The 19,954-nt window shown below is 52.6% G+C and overlaps 1 protein-coding gene across 4 annotated transcripts in view; it reads left to right on the top strand.

Moving 5' to 3' along the window:
* WSCD1 (WSC domain sialate O sulfotransferase 1) overlaps positions 1-19,954 on the top strand; it is a 53,068-nt gene that overhangs the window by 1,300 nt on the left and 31,814 nt on the right. For 2 of the 4 annotated variants that reach the window (XM_006165147.3, XM_006165149.3), the window contains exons 2-3: positions 9,796-10,461; positions 18,349-18,463. In XM_006165147.3, coding sequence (XP_006165209.1) covers positions 10,035-10,461; positions 18,349-18,463 — 542 coding nt within the window. In that variant the 5' untranslated portion in view covers positions 9,796-10,034. Of the gene's footprint in view, positions 13-394; positions 482-9,795; positions 10,462-18,348; positions 18,464-19,954 lie in introns of those variants that run through there. The other 2 variants (XM_006165148.3, XM_006165150.3) reach the window with 2 other exon arrangements.

Below are 19,954 nucleotides of genomic sequence, written 5' to 3'. Positions count from 1 at the left end.
CGCAATTATCGGGTGAGTCCTGTTTTCTGGGTGCCCCAGCCGGGACCCCAGCGCAGGCTGTGAGCAGGGTTTTCTCCCGCCGCGGGCGAACAAGTTTGTGTAGACGCGGTTGGGAGCGCGGCTGGGCTGCACCTGCTCTGGCTTAGGGCTAGCTTGCGGGGTACGTCTTCCCGGGGGATTGGGCTGCTTCACTGGGGAAGGGGGATGGGGCGGGCGGGGGTGCGCAAGGCAGTTGCAGAAGCCGTGTCCCCCTCCGGGAGTCCTGAGAGACCATCCGCCGGTTTCCCCGGAGGGAGCCGCGTTCGGGGCTCGGGGAGGGGGCGAGGGCAGGATCGGGGTGCGCGTTACCTCCTTCCTAGGCGGAGACGTTTACCCAGAAGCAGCTCCCTCTCGTTCCGCTACCAAGCCAGGCTTCCGGTCAGCGGAGGGTTTTCTCCAGTCTCTTGGTGAACTTGAACCAAGGCAGAGTCAAAGGAGAAACGTACGTATTTCGTCCAGATAATCACCAGGAGTAAAGCTTTGCAGCCTCCAAGGTGTGGACGAGACTCACCACTAGAAGCTAACTGCGTTTTTCTTTGATACTCGGAAGCGTCCCTGGCTGGGTCCCCTGCCTCAGGGTAACCTCCCTGATGATGCGTTTTCTGAGCATCTGTGCTCCACGATGATACCTGCTCCCTGCGTTGGCTGACCTTTCAGGGGGAGGGGTCGAGGGCTGAGCAGTGGGGAAGACTGGTGTAGGGCGTCCAGCCCCCAGCCTGCCCTGGGTCCAGAGGCCCACACTCTCCGGCTGTCCCCATGATGGACAGCTTCGGGACTCCACTATACTTTTCCAACATTCAGCGCATGGTTCCTCTTTTCTGAAACTGTATGCTTCAGTGTGTGGAGGCACTAGGATTATCCTGCGTTGGGACCCCATGGTTGGAGTCAGGAACAAGGGGCTTTTTCTTTTTTCTTTTGAATTGCTGGGTTATCAGGCACAGAAGTGCCAATGGGTGGGGAGTGAGAGTTAAAGAGGAGCATAAAGCTGGCCCCTTGCCGTCAGCTGCACCCTCCTACCTGCTACAAATGCTGAAGAGTGGAGAGGAGGTCTCTTTGGGGAAGAATGGGATTTATTTCTCTCAGGCATGCACCTGCCCCTCTTCCCCTGCCACACAGGCACTTAACTTGGTCAGGGAGTAGGTGCCTCAGCTGCCAGAGCCCAGGGAGTGTATGTGGAAGAGCAGGAGCTCACCTGTGGCTGAGCCCTTCAGGCCCAGCAGGGCCATTTCCACAGCTCCCCCCAAAGATGATCTTATTTGAGGTGAGATCTCTCTACCCACTGGGCATTGGAGCCCTCTGTGGAGGTGTCCTGTGGCCTGCAGCACGTCTGTTTGGAAGAGAAGCCTGGATTAGGCAAAAGGCCAGCCTCCTGTCTCTCCCTCCTGTTTGCCTAACCAGGCAGAAGTGGATTTTCTGAGGCAGCAGTGGGTCTGCTGCTAAAGCCTGAGCCTCCAGCCAGGTCAGTTCAGCTGGAGCACTGGACAGTGAGTCGCAGCGCTGGTTCCTTGTGGAGTTAGCCTGAGCAGGTGGCTCAGAGCTTCCAGGCCGTATAGAACTGCCTCTGAGCAGGACCTCTCAGGAAGGGCTGTTTCTATTTGTAGACACTCCTGACCTGTACTCCCATGCAGCTCAGCCCCTGGCCAGCCTTCTGAGACCAGCCCCCGACCCCCCCTCTAGAGGAACTACGAGGCCAAGGCCATGGATTTGGAGGCAGTTCACTGTTTGGGCCTTCAGGGTCTTTATCCTTAAGATTCAAGTGCCCATCATACACACCAGTGGGTCCTAACATCTGGGGCTAGGTTCAGCTGGGGGCCAGCCCTACCCGCGCGGGCAGGGCAATGAGTGGGTGAATGCCACCTTCCGCTGCCTTCCCTTGGGCCTCATGGTCTCGCTTTCACTCTGCTTCTTCTAATCTCTCCTTGTCATGGTTTTGATAATCACCATGTTGACATATGGCCTGAAAAATTACCGGAAGCATGCCACTTTGGGAGAACATGGTCGAGAGGAACTCTGCATATGCGCTGCCTCCTGGTGTAGATGTGAGAAGGGGATGCAAGAATGGGTCTGATTTCATAAGCAATAAAATATAGCACACCCATTGCTAGCTCGTAAGGCCCCTCCACTTTGTGTCCCTTCCCTTGCTGTTGAAAACCCCTGGGGATGTGAGCCCCCTTGCAGAGGGTGGCTCCCTAGGCATGAAGGGGCTGGGAGGGTTCTGAGAACAGGAATTTTTTTTTTAGGAATGCCCAGGGTGTCTGAGGCTCCTTCTCGTAGCATGAATTTCCCATCCCAGAGAAGAGCAATCAGATTTTGAGCAGGGACTCCATTTACTTGCCCAGATTTATACACACTGCTCGACGGGATTGGAACACCTGTTTACCTGCCAGACTTTGAGATAAGCCCAAGACCACCAAGTGGAAGAAACACAAACAAATGAATGCAGTAGAGTTCTGTATAAATTGTAGCCCCGGGATAGGCCAGAAGAGGTGGGGATTGCCTGTTCCCAGAGGGTTGGGCTCCAGAGAGACCAATTGGAAAGGGAAAATGCCAGCCCCCTTTTTGTTCTTCAACAACCTCCACCCAGGCTTGGTAGGAAGCCACCCCCCCCCACCCCCCGGGACTGGACATGTGAAGGCCATGTAATATGATTCCTGGTATCCACATGTGGAATCAGAGGATCAGTCTAGCAATCGCTGCTTGTCATTGTTCAAGTTAATTGGCCCACACCATGTCTCAAATTATCCGTCTATACAATGGGGATGATAACGATTTTGACTTCACAAGTTTCTGGGAAGAGTACTCATTTATTTGTTCATCTGCTCATCCATTCAGCACACTTGATAGTCTGTGGAAGTGCCTTGAAATCTCCAATGTGGTAGATGAAAATTCATTCTCATTTATGTGAACTCCAGCAGTGGGTTTACTGAAGAGTCGTTTTCCTTTGAGTGGAGTTTGGGGATTACTATTAAGTTGTATACCTTTTTAGCAACATTAAACTTCTTTTTGAAGCTTTCCTCTTAAGTTTTGACATTCAAAAGATCAAGAGTCTTGTGGCTTCAAAGACAGGGACCCCCTTCTGTTCCCATTTCCTGGTCCTTGTCCCCATCAAGGGCTGAGCAGGTTTATGTCTAGGGAATTCTTGCTCCCCCTCTGGACCTTTAAGGCCCATTGATGTGGACACTGGAGCCAGGGCAGCATGGCCCAAGCACTAGAGGGTGGCCAGCGGGCACTTCCTCCCTGGGCTTGCCCTGGGCCCCACCAGGGCTGGGCCGAGGTCCTGACCATGCCTGTGGAGGGACATTAGCAAGCAGCCCTGACTCAAGACCGCACATCTCCAGGCACAGTTCAGAGCAGCATCCAGCCTGGCTGCCTAGTGTGGGGGAGCTGCTCTGCTCTCAGCATGGGAAGGCGTCATGGAAGAGGTGGCATGGGAGCTGGCCCTTGATGGCCCTGCAGCATTGTAGAGCCAGAAGACAGGGCACAGGCACCCCTGGCTGACAGAAGCATGTGTGTGAGGGGGTGAGAAGCATCTCCTGCTGGCCCGGGGACACTCTGGTTGGGATACAGGACTTGGAAAGGCGTTATAAGAGGGAAAGCCGCTGAATGCCTGGCTGAGGGGCTTGGTCTTAGAGTCCCGGCGTATGTGTGGGGGTTATTGCAGACTAGTATTGCCAGTTCTTTCTATGAGGTAGTCTGGTTTCTCCAGCTGCTGGAATGGGACTGCCTCTTGGGTGGGGGGCTGAAGTCCAGATGACAGGCACTGAGCCTGAGTAGGGGCAGAGAGCAGGGGCTGGGGGTGAGGGTGGATTGCAGGAAGGCACTGGAGGAGAGGAGTAGTCCAGGAGCTCCGAGCCCAGCTGGCTTCTCCGAGGTCCTGAGGCCGAGACCCTCCTGGCTGTCAGTCATCGAGGCTGGGACTCTGAGCTGCTCGGCCCAGGAGCCCATCTCATCTGGAGCACACCACACCATGCTGGGCCCTGTCCTTGGTCTTGCCTGCTGAAAGTACACAGCTTGGAACCCCAGGAGGCCCGCACTCCAGCTGCAGTGGCCACAATGGCTGAGATTCTTCCAGGAGTGTTGGCGTCATTCTTCTCGCAGCTGCCTGTTCTCTCTGGCCACCGGGACAGAGGGTGGGGAGGTGGAATCACACGGCTGAATAGCTGTGGGTGCTGCTCAGACCTCGGCCAGCTTTGAAAGCTATCATCCATTCCCCAGCCCCAGGGTCTGTCCCCTCCTCTTGTCTTCTCCCTGCTGCCAACCTGTCCCCCCCTCCCCAGACTCTAGATCCCCAGCCTGGCTAGGAGGTAGATGCCAGCTGCTCAGCATCCCCTCCTCCAGGCTCCTCCCTGAGGCCCAGGTGGCAACAGAATAACAGAAGACGAAGGCTCAGGTTTTCTGAGTGCCCACCTGCTCCAGCCTCTGCTCTCATCCCTGAGAGGGGCCTCAGAGGCTCCCTCCCCAGGCACTGGTCTTCTCTGGGGTGACTGTGGACTTCTGAAGGTCACTGGGCAGGGCAGCAGGGGTATGGCTTTGTCTGGCCCTGGTGCCCCCCTCCCAACAAGGCCAAGCTTCAGGCAGGAGTAGAGCCTTCCAGCTCCTCCTTCCTGTGTACTGTGCAGGTTCCCAAGAAGGGAGGTGCCCTGGGGGACGCACACTGTGAGGGAATATTGTGGAGGTTTCTAGAGGAGAGGAGGGCCCAGACTGCCTCCCAGCAGGCCTGAACGCTCGCTAACAGGGCAGCTTCTGGACGGCTTGGCTCAGGCGGTGCCACATGGAGCCTCAGCTCGGCGTGATTTCACAAAGGTGCTGACAGAGGCACAGTCCACTCCTCTCAGGAATAAATCTCTCCTCGTGTGAGGCTGGAGCGGGTGTGTGGAGAGAGAGGAAGCTTAGTGGGTGCCAGGTGGGTCTGGGAGTGTGGGGTCAGTGCCAGCCAGTGCATCTGCTTGGCTGAGCTTTGAAGACTGGGTCTCCAGTGCCTCTGCTCTGCCTCAGGGGCTTGCATGGGGCCAATGAGATGGTGCAGGTACAGCACACAGCCCAGTCCAACCGTCTTTTTATTGTTTTGTTTTTCCGTTTGTTTTTTGTTTGTTTGTTTGTTTGTTTGTTTGTTTTGCCACAGGGTGTGTGGACTCACTGAAGAGAGACAGAGAGACAGTAAGAGGAAAAGTGAGAAATCACCCCCTAGAGGGGATGGACACCTCAAAATCCTTTCTCCTCCATTCTCCTCCTGGGATATTGGGCGCACACACGTGCCCGGTGTGATTTTCAAGCTGCTGACTCCAGGACTCAAACCACGGTCTGTCATGCAGGAGTTCAGCGCCTTAACTACCACATGACCTGCTGGCCCCAACCTGCTTTTTTCTTTTTTCTTTTCTTTTTTTTTTTTTTTAATTTACCATAGAGCACATGCGCTCACTGGAGAGAAACAAAGAGAGGCAGAAGTGAGAAAGCATCTCCCAGGGAAGATGGTCATGCCACATTCCCTTCTCCTCTTAGGATTTTGGGTTTGCGCACACATGGGCCCAGCGTGTCTCTCAAGCCACTGGGTTGGAACTTGAATCGTGCCATCGGCAATGTGGGATCTAGCCGCCTTAACCGTTATACCACCTGGTTGGCCCCCAACCTGTTGTTTAATCCTACAGGTGCTAATCAGAGGTGGCATTGAGAAATTCAGTGATTGCCAATAGTAGTCTTAGCATGGGGCCGGCTTCAGGCAAGACTGGGACACTGAGCCACCCTAGAGAGTGGGGGGCTAAGAGGACAGTAAAGAGACCAGTTTCACCAGTGACTCAGCCACTGTGGGCCTGACCACCAGCTTCTTGTTTTCCTCTCTTGCATTTATAACCAGTATATGCCACGTCTCCAGGTAACAAAAGTTTCACACCCACCCCCTGATTCGACCCTACAACAATGCCCATGCACTGGGGAGCCTGGGCCCCATCCTGTGTGATGATTTGCCTCAGGGAGTTTGCCATAATGGAGGGCCTGCTGGCTTTGGTGCAGTGGGCCTCCTGGTGGCTAGCTATCCCTGTCCCCTCCTCCAGGGGTTGTCTGTTCTGCTGCCTGAGTTGCCTTGGAAGGATGTTCCAAGTCTCCCTGGCACCCCCAGGCCTCTTTCCGATTTAGTCACTCTACAAACATTTCCTGACACTGCCCTGCTAGCCCTGTGCTGGGATCTGGGGACATGGAGCTAGATCAGGTGTGGTCCATGCCCTGGAGGGGCTGCCAGCCTCAAGGAGAGGGGAGGGTGGCAGAGAGTCGGGGACGACTGCAAATGAGATGTTGGCAATGAAGCGTGACTGAAGTCCAGGGCAGAGGACGGGTTCCTGATGCATTGGGCAGGCAGGCCCCTAACCCTCTGCTCCCCCTCAGCAGTGCTCTGGGACTCAGCTTTGCAATTTTACAAGTTTGGAGTGGCAACTTGTTTACAGGAGACCTGGTGTGGAACTCCAGCCTCGAGGGTGTCTGTCTCCTGCATCACGCCCAGCACCCAAGCCACCTCCCAGACCAGGGGAGGTCCCTCAGGAAAGGGGGTGCACCGAAGAGCACTATAGAGGGTCTTGGGGAATCAGATTGATCCTGGCTGATCAGCCCTGCCTACTCTCCACCCCACCGTGCCCCACCGCTGCATGTCACCCATCTCCAAGTTCTGTCTGTAAAATGGAGTTCTCCCTGCACCTTGCCTTCGCAGCTTCTGCTGTTGAGCCCTTGCCCCTTCCTATTCCTGCTCCATCTCATCAGAAACTTGCTTTCCACAGCAGGAGTGGTCCTGTCTCCTTTTTAGTTTTATAGGATCCAGACCTCACAACCGGAATCCTTTTACAACACAGAAAGGGTGACACGGGAGCTCAGGCACTCTCGCTAACTTCCCTGTGTCGGAAAGACCTGAGGTCTGGTAAACTGCGTCTTTGTCCTTTGACTGCCTGGAGGGCCTGTGCCAATGCGTCGTTCTCTCTCTCTGGTGCTTCAGGCTTTATCCGTAGTGGTGGGGAAGTGGGATTAATGTTTCACTGCCCTGAACCCCTGGGAGCGGGTTTCTGATACTGAGACTTGCTTATCAGTTTACCTAACCTCTTGTGCATCTAAAGAAATGTATTCAGAGATAAAGATCACGGAGCACTGGGAACCAGCAGTTAGCGTAATGGCTATGTCGCTGGACTCCCACGTAGTCGACCGCGGTTTGCGTCCCGGACCCGGTGGCTTAAAACTCATGCCGGGCGCATGTGCGTGCGTGCCCAAGATCCTGAGAGGAGAATGGAGGAGAAAGGATTGTGGCGTGACCATCCCCCCTGGGGGGCGATTTCTCGCTTTCTGTCTCTATGTCTCTCTCTGCCTGTCTGGTGAGCGCATGCACCCTGTAGCGAAAAAAACCTCTCCAAAACAAAATAATTTAAAAAAAGATCACGGAGCACCCACCCTGCCAGGCCTCACACTGGGGCTAGGAGTTGCAAAAAGGATAGGTGATGGCATCTAGTCTTGAACCAATCGTAGTCCTTCAAAGATGATTGACAATAGATGGACAATTCAAATTGTCCAGGATGGTGAGTGTTGGATGCAGGAAAGCATGAGCCATGAGAAGTCAGAGGAATCTATACCAGTGAGTAGATGGTAGTCAGGGAAAGCTCCTTGGAGGAGGTGACACCTGGGCTGAGCCTTGAAAGGTGCACGGGGATTTGCCAGGTGGAGTAAAAGGAAAAAGCACAAAAGGTAGCATGTGCAAAGGCCCCTGGACAGATGTGTTGGGTCATAGGTGGCTCTGCTGGAACGTGGTGAGTGTGTGTGTGAGTGAGTGATGGGGAAGCTGAAGGAAATGGCCTGGCAAGAGATGAAGCCAGACAGGCTGGATCATGAAGGGGGCCTTGTATGTCATGCTAAGGAGCTTGGATTTTATCCCAAAAGCCATGGGGAACTATTGAAAGGGGTTTTAAGCAGGAGAGCGCCATGATCAGATTTGTGCGTTAGGAGGATCACCCTGGCCGCCTTGTGGAAGATGGATTGGAGGGGCCAAAGCTGGAGTCAGAGAGATCAGTCAGGATTTCTTGGGATTTTCTCTGTGGTTTTACAAATCTGACGAGGCTGGCTGGGGTGGGCCTGGCAGACACACCAGCTTAGAGAGAAATAAAAGCTCTGGAGACGGGTCTGAAATGGCTTCCCGACTAAGGGTTTAAATTCCACCTTCCTTTGCCGATTACTGGGCCTGCTGCCCCTCCTCGGCAGAAAGGACCAGCCATTTTGACCCATATGCCCTCCCCGGAGGCCTCAGCATTTGATCCTAATGGGCCATGCTGCCCTGGGCCCTTTGGATCTTTGTCCCGAGCCTCAGCCTCTGGGGCCCTGGAATGTTAGCCCCCCAGAGCCCAAACATTGTCTTTCCTGTCACACCCGGCTGCTCATCCCCGGTGCACAGAGCAGCCATTGAGTGCCTGCATGGGCCTGGCAGGGGTCCCGGGCCCCGTTAGTTATGGGCAGTGGCTTAGTCACGCTTCTAGGGCCCTTTCTTCTGGGACAAGGCTGTCCTTGTGCTGAGGGCTTTCCTCACACAGCAGCCCAGTTCGCGGCAGCTGCAGAACCCTCTGCCAACCCTAACAGTGCACTTCAGAGAGACCGCCAACGGGAGCCACAGCCCAGAGAAAGCCGAGCCCTGGGGAGTGGAGGGCACCCGGGGAGGGCTGCTCAGAGAACTGCCCACCTTGCCTTCCCCATGCCAGGTGCCCCTGCCTGTGTCCACAGGTGCACGGCCCAGGTGCACTCTCCTAGTCCTTTGGCTCTGGCCTCTCAAGTACAGTCCCTTCCCCATGTCCTCTCCTCTGTGAAAGCAGACAACCAACCTCCTTTGGAAACACAGCTCTTAGTCCCAGCGTACCCAGGAGGGTCTTGAGCACCTGCCGTAGACTTCGGCCCGGGCCAGGTGAGCATGCACACAGTGGTGTCTCAGTACAGGCCAGGCTGTGCAGGAGATGAAAGTACAGACTCAGGGACCAGCAGTTGGCATAATGGCTATGTCGCTGGTGTCCCATGTAGTCAACCGCGGTTCAAGCCCAGGACCCGGTGGCTTAAACTCATGCTGAGCACGTGTGTGAGCGTGCCCAAGATCCCGAGAGGAGAATGGAGGAGAAGGGATTGTGGTGTGGCCATCCCCCATAGGGGGTGATTTCCTGCTTTCTGTCTCTCTGTCTCTCTCTGTCTTTCTGGCAAGCCCATGCGCCCTATAGCAAAAACCTCTCCAAAAATAATAATAATAATACAGGCTCTAAATACAGACTGTTCAAAACCTTGACTTTTCTATTTTACCAATTGCATGAACAGTAATTTAGGAAAATTACTTTGCCTCCATGTGCCAGTTTCCTTATCTGCAGAGTGGGGATATTGCAGTATGTCCCTCATTGGCTCGATGTGACGGTTAAGTGAGATAATACATGAAGCGACTGGCTGAGGGTCTGGCACAGAGGAGGGACTCAGTCCAAGCTGCTGCGCCCCTTTGTGGCTACTGCTATCATCTTTGGAGCTGCACTACTACTCCGGGGAGAGGTCTTATCCCATTTCTAGATGAGGAAGCTGAGGCCCAGCAAAGTGAAGCAGTCTGCCTGATGTCACACAGCTGGCCATAGACCCAGCTGGGATTTGAACAGCTCTCTGTACAGTGCTCCTGTAACCCAGCTGCTCAAGCATGGGGTTAGGGGTGCCCTGGCCCTGGAGAGTGGGGATCGGGGGAGCCTCCTATTACATCTGAGTGTTCTTCCTTCACTTTTCCAGATTTCTAAGCCAAGAGATGAGGGTCAGACATGGCAAAGTTCATGACACCTGGACAGAGGCTGCAGCTGCAGGGCCTGGTGGCCGCTGGAGATAAATGATGGTGGCTGGAAACCGGGCAGGAACAGTAACCCTGGAAGTCAAAATGCAAGGATGACACCTCCGGAGGCCCCGGCCTCGCCCCCCCCAGCGCGCTAGGAGCCGTCCCAGGGCTCCAGCTGGGAGCCCTGCCGCCCAGGGGCATGGCCAAACCTTTCTTCCGACTCCAGAAGTTTCTCCGCCGAACGCAGTTCCTGCTGTTCTTCCTCACGGCCGCCTACCTGATGACCGGCAGCCTGCTGCTGCTGCAGCGGGCCCGAGTGGCCCTCCCCCAGGGCCCGCGGGCGCCCGGCCCCCTACAGGCACTGCCGGTGGCCGCCGTGGCGCTGGGCGTCGGCCTGCTGGACAGCAGAGCCCTCCAGGACCCCCGCGTCAGCCCAGAGCTGCTGCTCGGCGTGGACATGCTGCGGAGTCCCCTGACTCGGCCCCGGCCCGGACCCCGTTGGCTTCGGAGCCGCAACTCCGAACTACGCCAGCTGCGGCGCCGCTGGTTCCATCACTTCATGAGTGACCCCCAAGGGCCGCCCGCCCTAGGCCCTGAGGCCCCCAGGCCAGCCGCGCACAGCCGAGGTAGGTGCTGAACTGCGTATGTGGGAGCTGCCCCTGAGCCCTGCTCAGGGCCGGGTTCGCATCAGCCATGAAGGCTGGAGGAGTAGTCCTACCTGACCTTCCCAGAGTGTTTGTCTCTTCTGCTCTGCAGGGGACAGCAAGGCCTGTGATGCCGTGTCCTTGGAGTTTTACTCACCAGCTGCAATTCCACATGGCCCAAGGCCAGATGTGCGAGCTCCGGCTTTGAGTTCAGACAGCCCTCAGCTTGAATCCTGGCTGCTACAAGGTCACTTGTTGAGTGACCTTGAGCACGGCACTTAACTTCTCCGGGTCACTCTGATGAACCCACCCCAGGGTGGGTGTGAAGATGAAGTGCTCTAGTATAGGATAGGGGCTTGTGGGGTGTGCCCCGGACCAGCAGCAGCAGCAGCGGCTGGGAGCATGGCTCTCCCCGACTTACAGGATCAGGAATTCTGGGGCTGGGTAGCGGCGTGTGTATGGTCCCTCTCCAGGTGATGCGTACATGAGCTGACAGTCACGAGCAGAGAGTGGCATCTGGCAGGCAGCTATTGCATAAAAGTAGCTAATCATGGACCAGCAGTTAGCGTAATGGCTATGTTGCTGGACTCCCACGTAGTCGACCGCGGTTCACGTCCTGGACCTGGTGGCTTAAAACTCACACCGGGCACGTGTGCGTGCGTGTCCAAGATCCCGGGAGGAGAACGGAGGAGAAGGGATTATGGCGTGGCCATCCGCCCTAGGGGGTGATTTCTCGCTTTCTGTCTCTCTGTCTCTCTCTGCCTGTCTGGCAAGCACACACGCTCTATAGCAAAAACCTCTCAAAAAAAAAAAAAAAAGTAGCTACTCAGTATTTCCTCTTCACCTGTAAATCCGTGGTTTATCTGTACTATCAGGTGGTTGGAAAAGTCGTGACATCTTTTTTCTGTTTTTCTGTGCAAAAATATGTCATGACTTTTCTGACCCCCCCAGTAATACTGTACCCCAGTTTTGCAGGTGAACAGAAACTGAGGCATGGAGAAGTTGAGTAAGTCACCAAAGTCACTCTCTTAGTTTGGGTTCCCTAGGAGCAAACCCTAAAACCAGGATCCGAATGCATTCCGTATATTTGGGATGTGATCCCAGGAAACTGGTAGGGGAGCAGGAAGGGAAGGGAAGGCGGCCAATGGAGGGGCCTTATCGAGCCGTCCCATTAGGCAGCCGGACCTTAATCCATCTGGGGACACCGAACCAGAGTAGAACACAAATCTCAGCATGCAGCCTAGACGCAGCGGGCCTGGGAGACGTTGAGGGACACCATAGTGCCCACCATCGTCACATGCTGGGACATCCGCATGGGGGTAGTCTGGCTCTGGTTGGAGTCGTCACCTGGAGTTAGGAGACTCTGCTTGCTGAGCGCCTAGTAAGTGTCATGTGCCAGCCTCATTACCTTCTCAGCGTTCCTATCACCATCTCGTTTGGTTCTGGACCCCGAGTCCCAAGAGGAACTGCTCTCTTGACTGCGAGAAGTGTGATTTGAGCATCGAGGACTAAGTGGCAGAAGTAGAAGTACACGAGACAAGTGGGGACTTTGGCCCAGGTTCGGGAGGACCATGATGCCAGGACTAGGAGTTGAGCTTTATTCCAGGATAATGAGAAGGTTCTAGGGAGGGTAAAGGAGCCCACACTGCCTGGCCTTAGGGAGATGACTCTGGTAGCACAATGGGGTGAAGACCAGGAGACTGCATGCTCTTGTCTCCATAAAAGGAAGTTTCTCCAGGAATCATCTAGATCATAGCCCTCACTGAGCCCTTGCCTAGTCTGGCTGGCATCTAAGAAGGGAGGAATGAGGAACTGATGTTGCAGCTCATTTTGTATCATTTCCATAAACTCTCCCCAACACACCAAGAAACTGGATTTCTATGTAGGTTTCACCAGTGGAACTTATTTAAACTAAAGTGTAAATGACCAACAAAACCCACTATGGATTTTTTCTTTCTCTTTTTTTTTCTTTTTTTTTTTTTTTTTTTTTTTTTTGAGAGATTTTTGCCATAGGTACTCACCAGAGAGACGGAGGATCAGAAAGTGAGAAATCAACCCCAGAGGGGATGGCCACCACTCCTCAATCCCTTCTCCTCCATTCTGTTCTCAGGATTCTGGTCACACACGCACATGTGCCCAGTGTGTTTCAAGCTGCTGGGTCTGGGACTTGAACAATGGTCAGCTTAAGTGGGAGTCCAGTGCCTTAACCACTCCACCACCTGCTGGCCCCTAGCATGGATTTCTTCAGAGGAAGCTATATAAAGACAAGTTCTGAAAATAGACCTGGGTTCCTTTCCTCTCTTGGTATTGCTGTTTATTAACTCTGAGACCTTGGGCAAATTGACCTCAGTTCCTTTGTTCCTCTCTCTCAACTCCCACTTACCAAGGTCTCGTTGCTTGCGTTCCTGGGTGTGCTCTTCACGGTGCCCTCAAGGAGCTTGGTCTGGTGGTGGAATCAGACATGCACCCAGATGATTACCGCACAGCCTGGTGGACATGCATTAGTGGCGTGTGCAGAGAGTATGGGAACTCATTAGACAGAAGTGGCCTGCAAAAGGCAGGGCTCAGGGCTTGCGCATGGGGTCTGAGTGTCCAAGAGAACCGGTGAGCACCGCTTTCCTTTACCTTCCAGTGCCTCAAAGAAGTGATGGAAGGAACTCCAGTTAGAGCTGGGACCACTCCAGCTGGAGAGATTGCAGTAGATATAAGCAGGACTGATATTTGAGTTATACGCCAGTATAGCTGTGTCAGTTGTTAAAATATTGAAACACTTCCATACCTGTTGATAAGCTATTACTGCTCTGAGCCTCTGGGGTGCCCTCCCCAGTGACCTGAAAACCCTCTATTACTTAGAAAGGAAAGGACTAACACCTGGTACAGCAGCTGAGTAGTGGCAATTTTGAATGGTCAGGACTCCCCCATAGATTATCACATATTTTGACTATGTCCCCAAATTTAATGACAGACTTGCTCTTCCAGGAGATGAAAACAAAGCCTGGGGGAGGCTGTGTCATCACAAGGCCCAAGATTGTCAGAGAGAGCAAGGGGAGGCAGGGCACCGCCCTGAAAGCCTTCTGGGAGCTCCTTTCCCTCCTGAGACTCTGTGGGTTCTGCATAGCCAGGCGGCCTCCCTGGTGGAGAGTAGCCCACAGCTCAGCCCTCAGGACAGCTGCGGGGGCCACAGACAAAGCAGGCACCTCTTCGCGGCCCCGGGCAGCCCGCCATCCTCCTGAAAGGGGATCCTGCGAGCTGCGGAAGCTGCAGGAGGCACCATCAATCACTGAGCATTTCATTATACCTTGGACAACATCCATAATGGAATAAAATGTCAGTAAGTTTACTAGGGGAAAAATAGTAACTTCTCCATAGCCAGTTTGTTTTTTATTGATAGTAATTTCCAAAGACATTCCAATATCTCCAAAGCCATCGTTAATAGCCTCACGGCCTGTCCATTTTGATGTGCAAATGAACAGATGCGGAGTCACAGACAATAATGCATCGCTTCCATTTCAGCCGAAAGTAATAAATCCGCCCCAGAATGTGGCCCTGCGTCTCCGACGGAAGTTCTTTCTTTTCTGCACATTCTCGCCTCTGTCAGGGAGTTAGAAAAGCCATTCGTTATTCTTCCAGAAAAAAGAAAGCTCCCCTCCTCCTCGCCCACCAAAGCAGCCGTCTGCCTCTGAAGCCTTTGCTACTTACTGAGATGGACCCAGCCAGGCGTGGGCTTCCCCTCAGTGAAATGCCCAGCTGGTCACTGGCTAGCTACTCTCTGTTTCCAGAAGAGCTGAGCCTGACTGCTTGGAAGTAGGTTTTTTCCCCCTCTCTTTGAGTAATGTGTTCATTATTCAGCTAGTATTTACTGATCCATCCGCACAGTGGGTCTTAGGTTAGAATGTTGGATCAGAATAATAATCGCTGTTACTTATTTGAACATCTGGTATGTGCCGAGCATTGTTTTGTATAGATGTACATCTGTTATCTCATTTCATCTTCAGACAGCCTCATGATGTAAGCGGTGCTATCACCATTTTAATGATGAAGAATTTGCGTTTCAGGGAGGAAAGTAATTCGAAAATCTTCTCATTATTAATAATGATCTACTGGCAATAAACATCACCACTGAGCACTTACTGGGATGCTGCACACGTGTTAGTTAGCTGGTGGAATTTGCCCCATGGAATTGGCACCGTGTCCCCACTTTACAGATGGGGAAGGTGAGGCCCAGAGCAGGGAAGCGGCACTTCTCAGGTCTCACTGCCAGGTAGTAGAGCTCGGCTTTGAACCTTAGTTACCCATTCCCGAGAGCTGTTTCCACCCAGCCCCACAGAAATGTGTCCATGCCAGTCTCTGCCTTGGGGAAATGGCCTTGAGCCCAAGGACCCTTGAGGTTCATTTCCCATCTGTAGTGATTTATAGTTTAACAGTCCCGAGCTTGTGTTTTGAATATTTAATTGAAAGCTGTGATAGAATTTATTCTTTGCTGAGCAACACATCACAAATTTCTCAAGTATTCGTTTTCTCTAAGTAGGCAGGCAGAAGAGAAAAATCCATGGGCAATGACCAGGGAGGAAATGTGCTGGATGGTCTCAGTTGGTCGCAGCAGTCCTGAGGCTTACAGGAGGGAGCAGCTGGCAGGGCCCGGGTGTTAGGGTGGCAGTCCTCAGCACAGGGATGTAGCGTGTCTGTGGATGGCACACAGGGCGTGCCGTGTGTGCTGATGGACATCTGGGATGAAGGTAGCCTTGGGAGGCTCAGAGACCGGAAGGGGGCTAGAGTCTTCAGCAGGCATTGAAGGGGGTGGCTGTCACACCCTCAGCCCTCGTCTCCTGTGGTCTCCAGGTCCTTCGGGTCTTGGTGTAGTGGGAAGGCCAGGCTGCTGCCATTTGGTCACTTGCCTCTGCTTTGCCTCTCTTAAACTAGAACCCTAGAAATTGTACCTGGGTGCCGTCAGGGAGACTTTCTCCTCCTTGCATTTGGGCTGTCTGCACTTACCCTTGTGTCCTTCAGGGCAATATCAGCTGGGCTTGGGGACATGTAATCCACTTTTCACCATTAGGTGTTGATGTTGACATTGTGCCCCTAGGAGTTGTACCTGGGTGCCGTCAGGGAGACTTTCTCCTCCTTGCATTTGGGCTGTCTGCACTTACCCTTGTGTCCTTCAGGGCAATATCAGTTGGGCTTGGGGACAGTTGGGCTTGGGGACATGTTGGGTGTTGATGTTCACATTGTGCTTGACTCCGGTGAGTCACCCACTAGGGAGAAGATGTGACCTCTGCCCTTCAGGAGCCTTTGGTCATGCTGCACAGACAGGGCACACAGATATAAACGTGTGGATTTTTTAAAATAATTTTTTATTTTATTTTATTTATTATTAAATTTGCTATAGGGCATGTACATTTACCAGAGAGAGTCACACAGTGAAAGAGAGAGGGGAAGTGAGAAAGCAAGCCTTCAGGTCTGGGACTTGAACTGCGGTTGGCCATATAGGAATCCAGTGCTTTAGCCGCTATGCCACCTGCTGGCTCTGATATAAAGTTCGTTGGTTTTTTTTTAATCTTAGCCATTCTGACTAGGGTTAGATGGTATCTCACTGTGGTTTTAATTCGCATCCCCACTTATGGTAAAGGATGTTGAGCATTTTTTTCATATGCTTTTTGGCTGTTCATAGTGGGAGAAAATCACCCTAACTATTATGCCATCTACTGGTCCTATCGACATAAAAGATTTTTTTAAAGAATGATTTATTTATTTGATTTGATTTGCTATTATTTTTTAAAATGTGACCAGAGAACAACAGAGAGAGAGAAAGAGAAAGTGAGAAAGCAAGCTGCCAAGTCTGGGACTTGAACTGAGGTCAGCCACCACGCCTCCTGCCAGCCTGATATAAAAGATTTTTAACAACAGTTAACATCAAGGGTTTGGCTAACGTTTGTCAGGCTCAACATGGGAGAGTCCAGAAAGGGCAGGCTCAGTTACACAGTTGTGCTGTGTCTGCTCGAGCCAAACTGGGTCCATATGGAAGATCATGGGTTCGCATCCCTGGTCAGCCTGTACATGCTGGGTACATGTGCCCATGATCCTAGCTGACTAGAAGGGCTAGGAGGATCATGGCGTGAGACCCCCATGCAGGGCCCTTCTCTCTCTCTCTCTCTCTGTCTCTCACTCTCATGAAAGAAAGACTTTTTTTTTTTAATTATCTAAGTTCAAAATAATCCAGACAAAGGCGAAGTCATAAGAAGCCAAAGGTAGATGTGAAGAGAGAGCAGGGGCAGATCCAAACGTGGTTACGTGAGCCAGAGCAGGTGAGGCAGGGAGGGCGCGTCCTTCCGTTGACGGCTGAGGGAATGAAAGTACAGACAGCTGAAGTGATTCAGCCAAGGCCAGAGGAGGGGTGAAATGTGACATCGGCAGACGTTAAAGTCACTGCATGATACGGGCCCCAGAAATGGTTGGTTGGCAGACCCGTTCCTCCAAACTGCTGAGCAGAGAGACCTCTGAGCTGCTGCTTTGGACCGAGTTCTTGGCAGGAGTGAAAACAGGTCTTCCCCACCCTCAGGGGGCTCTGGACAGATAGAGTGTCAGGACTTCCCTCCTGACCAAAAGCCATCCTGGAGCCGACTGGGAGGCATCCAGGAGCCTGATGCGGAGGTTCTCAGGGAGGCTCGCAGTAGCTTTGTTTCAGGCTCCCCATGCAGATCCCAGCACAGTTCCTGTGGGTGTGCGTTCGCAGCGTGGGGACTGTGTGATGGCGTGTTTGCAAATTCCCAGCGTGCCGTTCCTTGAAAACACTGTGATGTGCGTGACGTGTACACGCCTGACGCTGCCTTTCCGTTGTGCTCGTGTTCTCCGAGCTTTGCTATGTGTCTGTGGGAGACATCTGCCTCCCTCAGGTGACAGGACAGGGCCACTGCAGACTCCTACAGACACGCGCATGGGTGGGTCAGCCTTGCCGCTGCTTCATGGAGTCATGTCCCCTAACAGGGATGTGCCCTTGGGATCAACAGATGGTGTAATGGTTACATCACTGGACTCCCACATGGCTGACCGCTGTTTGAGTCCTGAACTTGGAGGCTTGAAACTCAGGCCAGGCCTGTGTGCACGCACGCCCAAAATCCCAAGAGGAGAATGGAAGAGAAAGGACTGTGGCTTGGCCATCCGCCCCGGGGGTGATTTCTTGCTTTCTGTCTCAGTCTCCCTCTGTCCCTCCAGCAAGTGCACATACCCTATAGCAAAAATCTCAAAACAAAACAAAAACAGTGATGAACCGAGGTAACCGACTGGAGAGGGCATTGTGGTCATGTGGTCATATGGACCCCACACATGACACCTCTCTTGTACTCCAACAAACTGTTCCCCAGCAATGGGGCTGACTCTCTCCTTAAAATGGCTCTCCTCATTTGAGAGATCTTCCTCGTATTAGTTAATACTAGACTTTCTCTAGCTAATTTCTTTCCTCTGTCTCATAGGAGGCAACAGGGCTTGTCTCACAAGGTATTTGTGGAGTCAGAGAGGACTCTGTGAGCCTGGGAATGGCGGGGATTGTGGGGGCAGGGGTGAAATTAAGCCGTCCATATGCAGTGAGTTAAGAGTGGTGGGAGAAGGTGGTAGTCGGGCTGATGCAGGCTCCTGGCAGGGCTGTCGGGTGGACAGTGGGCCATTCACCAAGCAATGAGGCAAGAAATGAACAAGGTGGAGGTACCCAGGACTGAGGGGCATGTTGGACTGCAGCCCTCACTCCCTGGGCGTCTCCCCAGGTGCCATAGCCCAGAAGGGAGCGCTTCCCTTGGCATTCCTAAAGGCGAGTCCATGATGAGGACCCTTTGTTGTCTTCCTGGGGCTCTGATCTTAGCCATGTGTTCCTCCCTGTAGGCACGTATGTTGGATGCTTCAGTGACGATGGCCAGGAGAGGACGCTGAAGGGGGCTGTGTTTTATGACTTGAGAAAGATGACCGTCTCTCACTGCCAGGACGCGTGTGCTGAGTGGTAAGTGCTGGGGCCCTGCACTGTCGTCGGCTCTGCTGTAAGGTCAGGGGACGTCCCAGAATGAGGTGATCCCTCGATGGCCAGATAGTTGACTGCCATAGTGTAATTAGACCTTGATTGAACAAATCCCCATTGTCCAGAAGAAAGAACGTTCCTCGGCAGGTGGCCTGGGCCCTGGGCCAGTGACAGGAGAGCTGGCTTCCAGTCCAGCTGTATCAGGATGCTCTGTGCAAGTGCTTTTCCTTCCCTGTGCCTCAGTTTACTCGAATGCTTATAATACAATAAAGGGCTTTTAACTAGATTTCTCTTGCTCTCTCAGGAACAGTGTTGCTACCTTGTGTTTATAACGAACTTTTTTTCTAATGAGTTATTTAATTATATTATTATTATTATTATTATTATTAAATTTGCTATAGGGCATGTGTGCTTATCAGGGAGAGACAGAGAGAAAGTGAGAAAGAAGCTGCTGGCTCTGGGATTCGAACCACAGTCGGCCATGTGGGAGTGCAGCTCCTTAACCACTATGCTACCTGCTGGCTCCCCCCGATTTGCTTTTTATGCTACCACCAGCTTACTTGTTACTAGACACTTGTCGTGTGCCTACATTTTTGTAAACTGCAGAGGCAGACTGAGATTTCTAGCAATAGGTAGACCATCTGATATTCAGAAAATTCTCTAGGTAACAAGTGCTAGATAAAATTTTGCAAACATTATTTAAAATTCATAATGCACTAGCAGGAAGTCAAGGCAGTCACAGTTCACGTATGTACGTGTGTGCACACATGTGTCCATGTAGGGGACAGGTAAAGCAGCAGCAGTGACAGCACTTTGTTCTTTTCTGCCACCTTAGATCCTTTCCCATTTGTTTTGTCATGTGAAACCTCACCACCCTCTGAGAGGAAGCAATTCATTAGTCTCATTTTATAGATGGAGAAGCTGATGCTGGGGCAGGAAAGGCCAAGGTCCCTATGTACATGCCCTTTACAGTCTAGATGAAGCTGAAATTGTTTCCCAACAGTTAAGGAAACTGAGACTCCAAAGTAATAAGCAATCTTATGGTCACACAGCTAGTCAGTGGCCAAATGGGAACAAGAGCTTGTGTTTGTGTTTTTAATCTAGGCTTCTTACACCGAGATCTGCTGAGAAGGGAGTCTGACACTGTTGACCCCTTTCTATAGTTAAAATCTTGTGTGGTACATTATAGGTTCTGTTTTCACTCTTTCTTTACCTGGAGTATTACAACTGGGTAAAAGCAGAGAAATCGGTGTTGGTGGAGGAGGGGAGTCAAGCATCAGGGCCCTGGTGCAACGTAGTAGGCACTTCACACTAGTGAGGTACTGAGGCTAGAAGTAGCTTCCACTAGCTTATGAGAGCAAACTGTTCAATTTCTAGAAATGTCGTGAACCTGTTACTAAACTATCAGTAGCTTGAAGTCATCTGTGTGGGAGTATTTACACCATAGAAATTGGCAAGGGCTATGAACCAGGGCTC

The sequence above is a fragment of the Tupaia chinensis genome, unplaced genomic scaffold (assembly GCF_000334495.1).
Source record: "Tupaia chinensis unplaced genomic scaffold, TupChi_1.0 Scaffold143814_1, whole genome shotgun sequence".
NCBI classification, from domain to species: Eukaryota; Metazoa; Chordata; class Mammalia; order Scandentia; family Tupaiidae; genus Tupaia; species Tupaia belangeri.
This window is presented reverse-complemented; position numbering and strand designations above follow the sequence as displayed.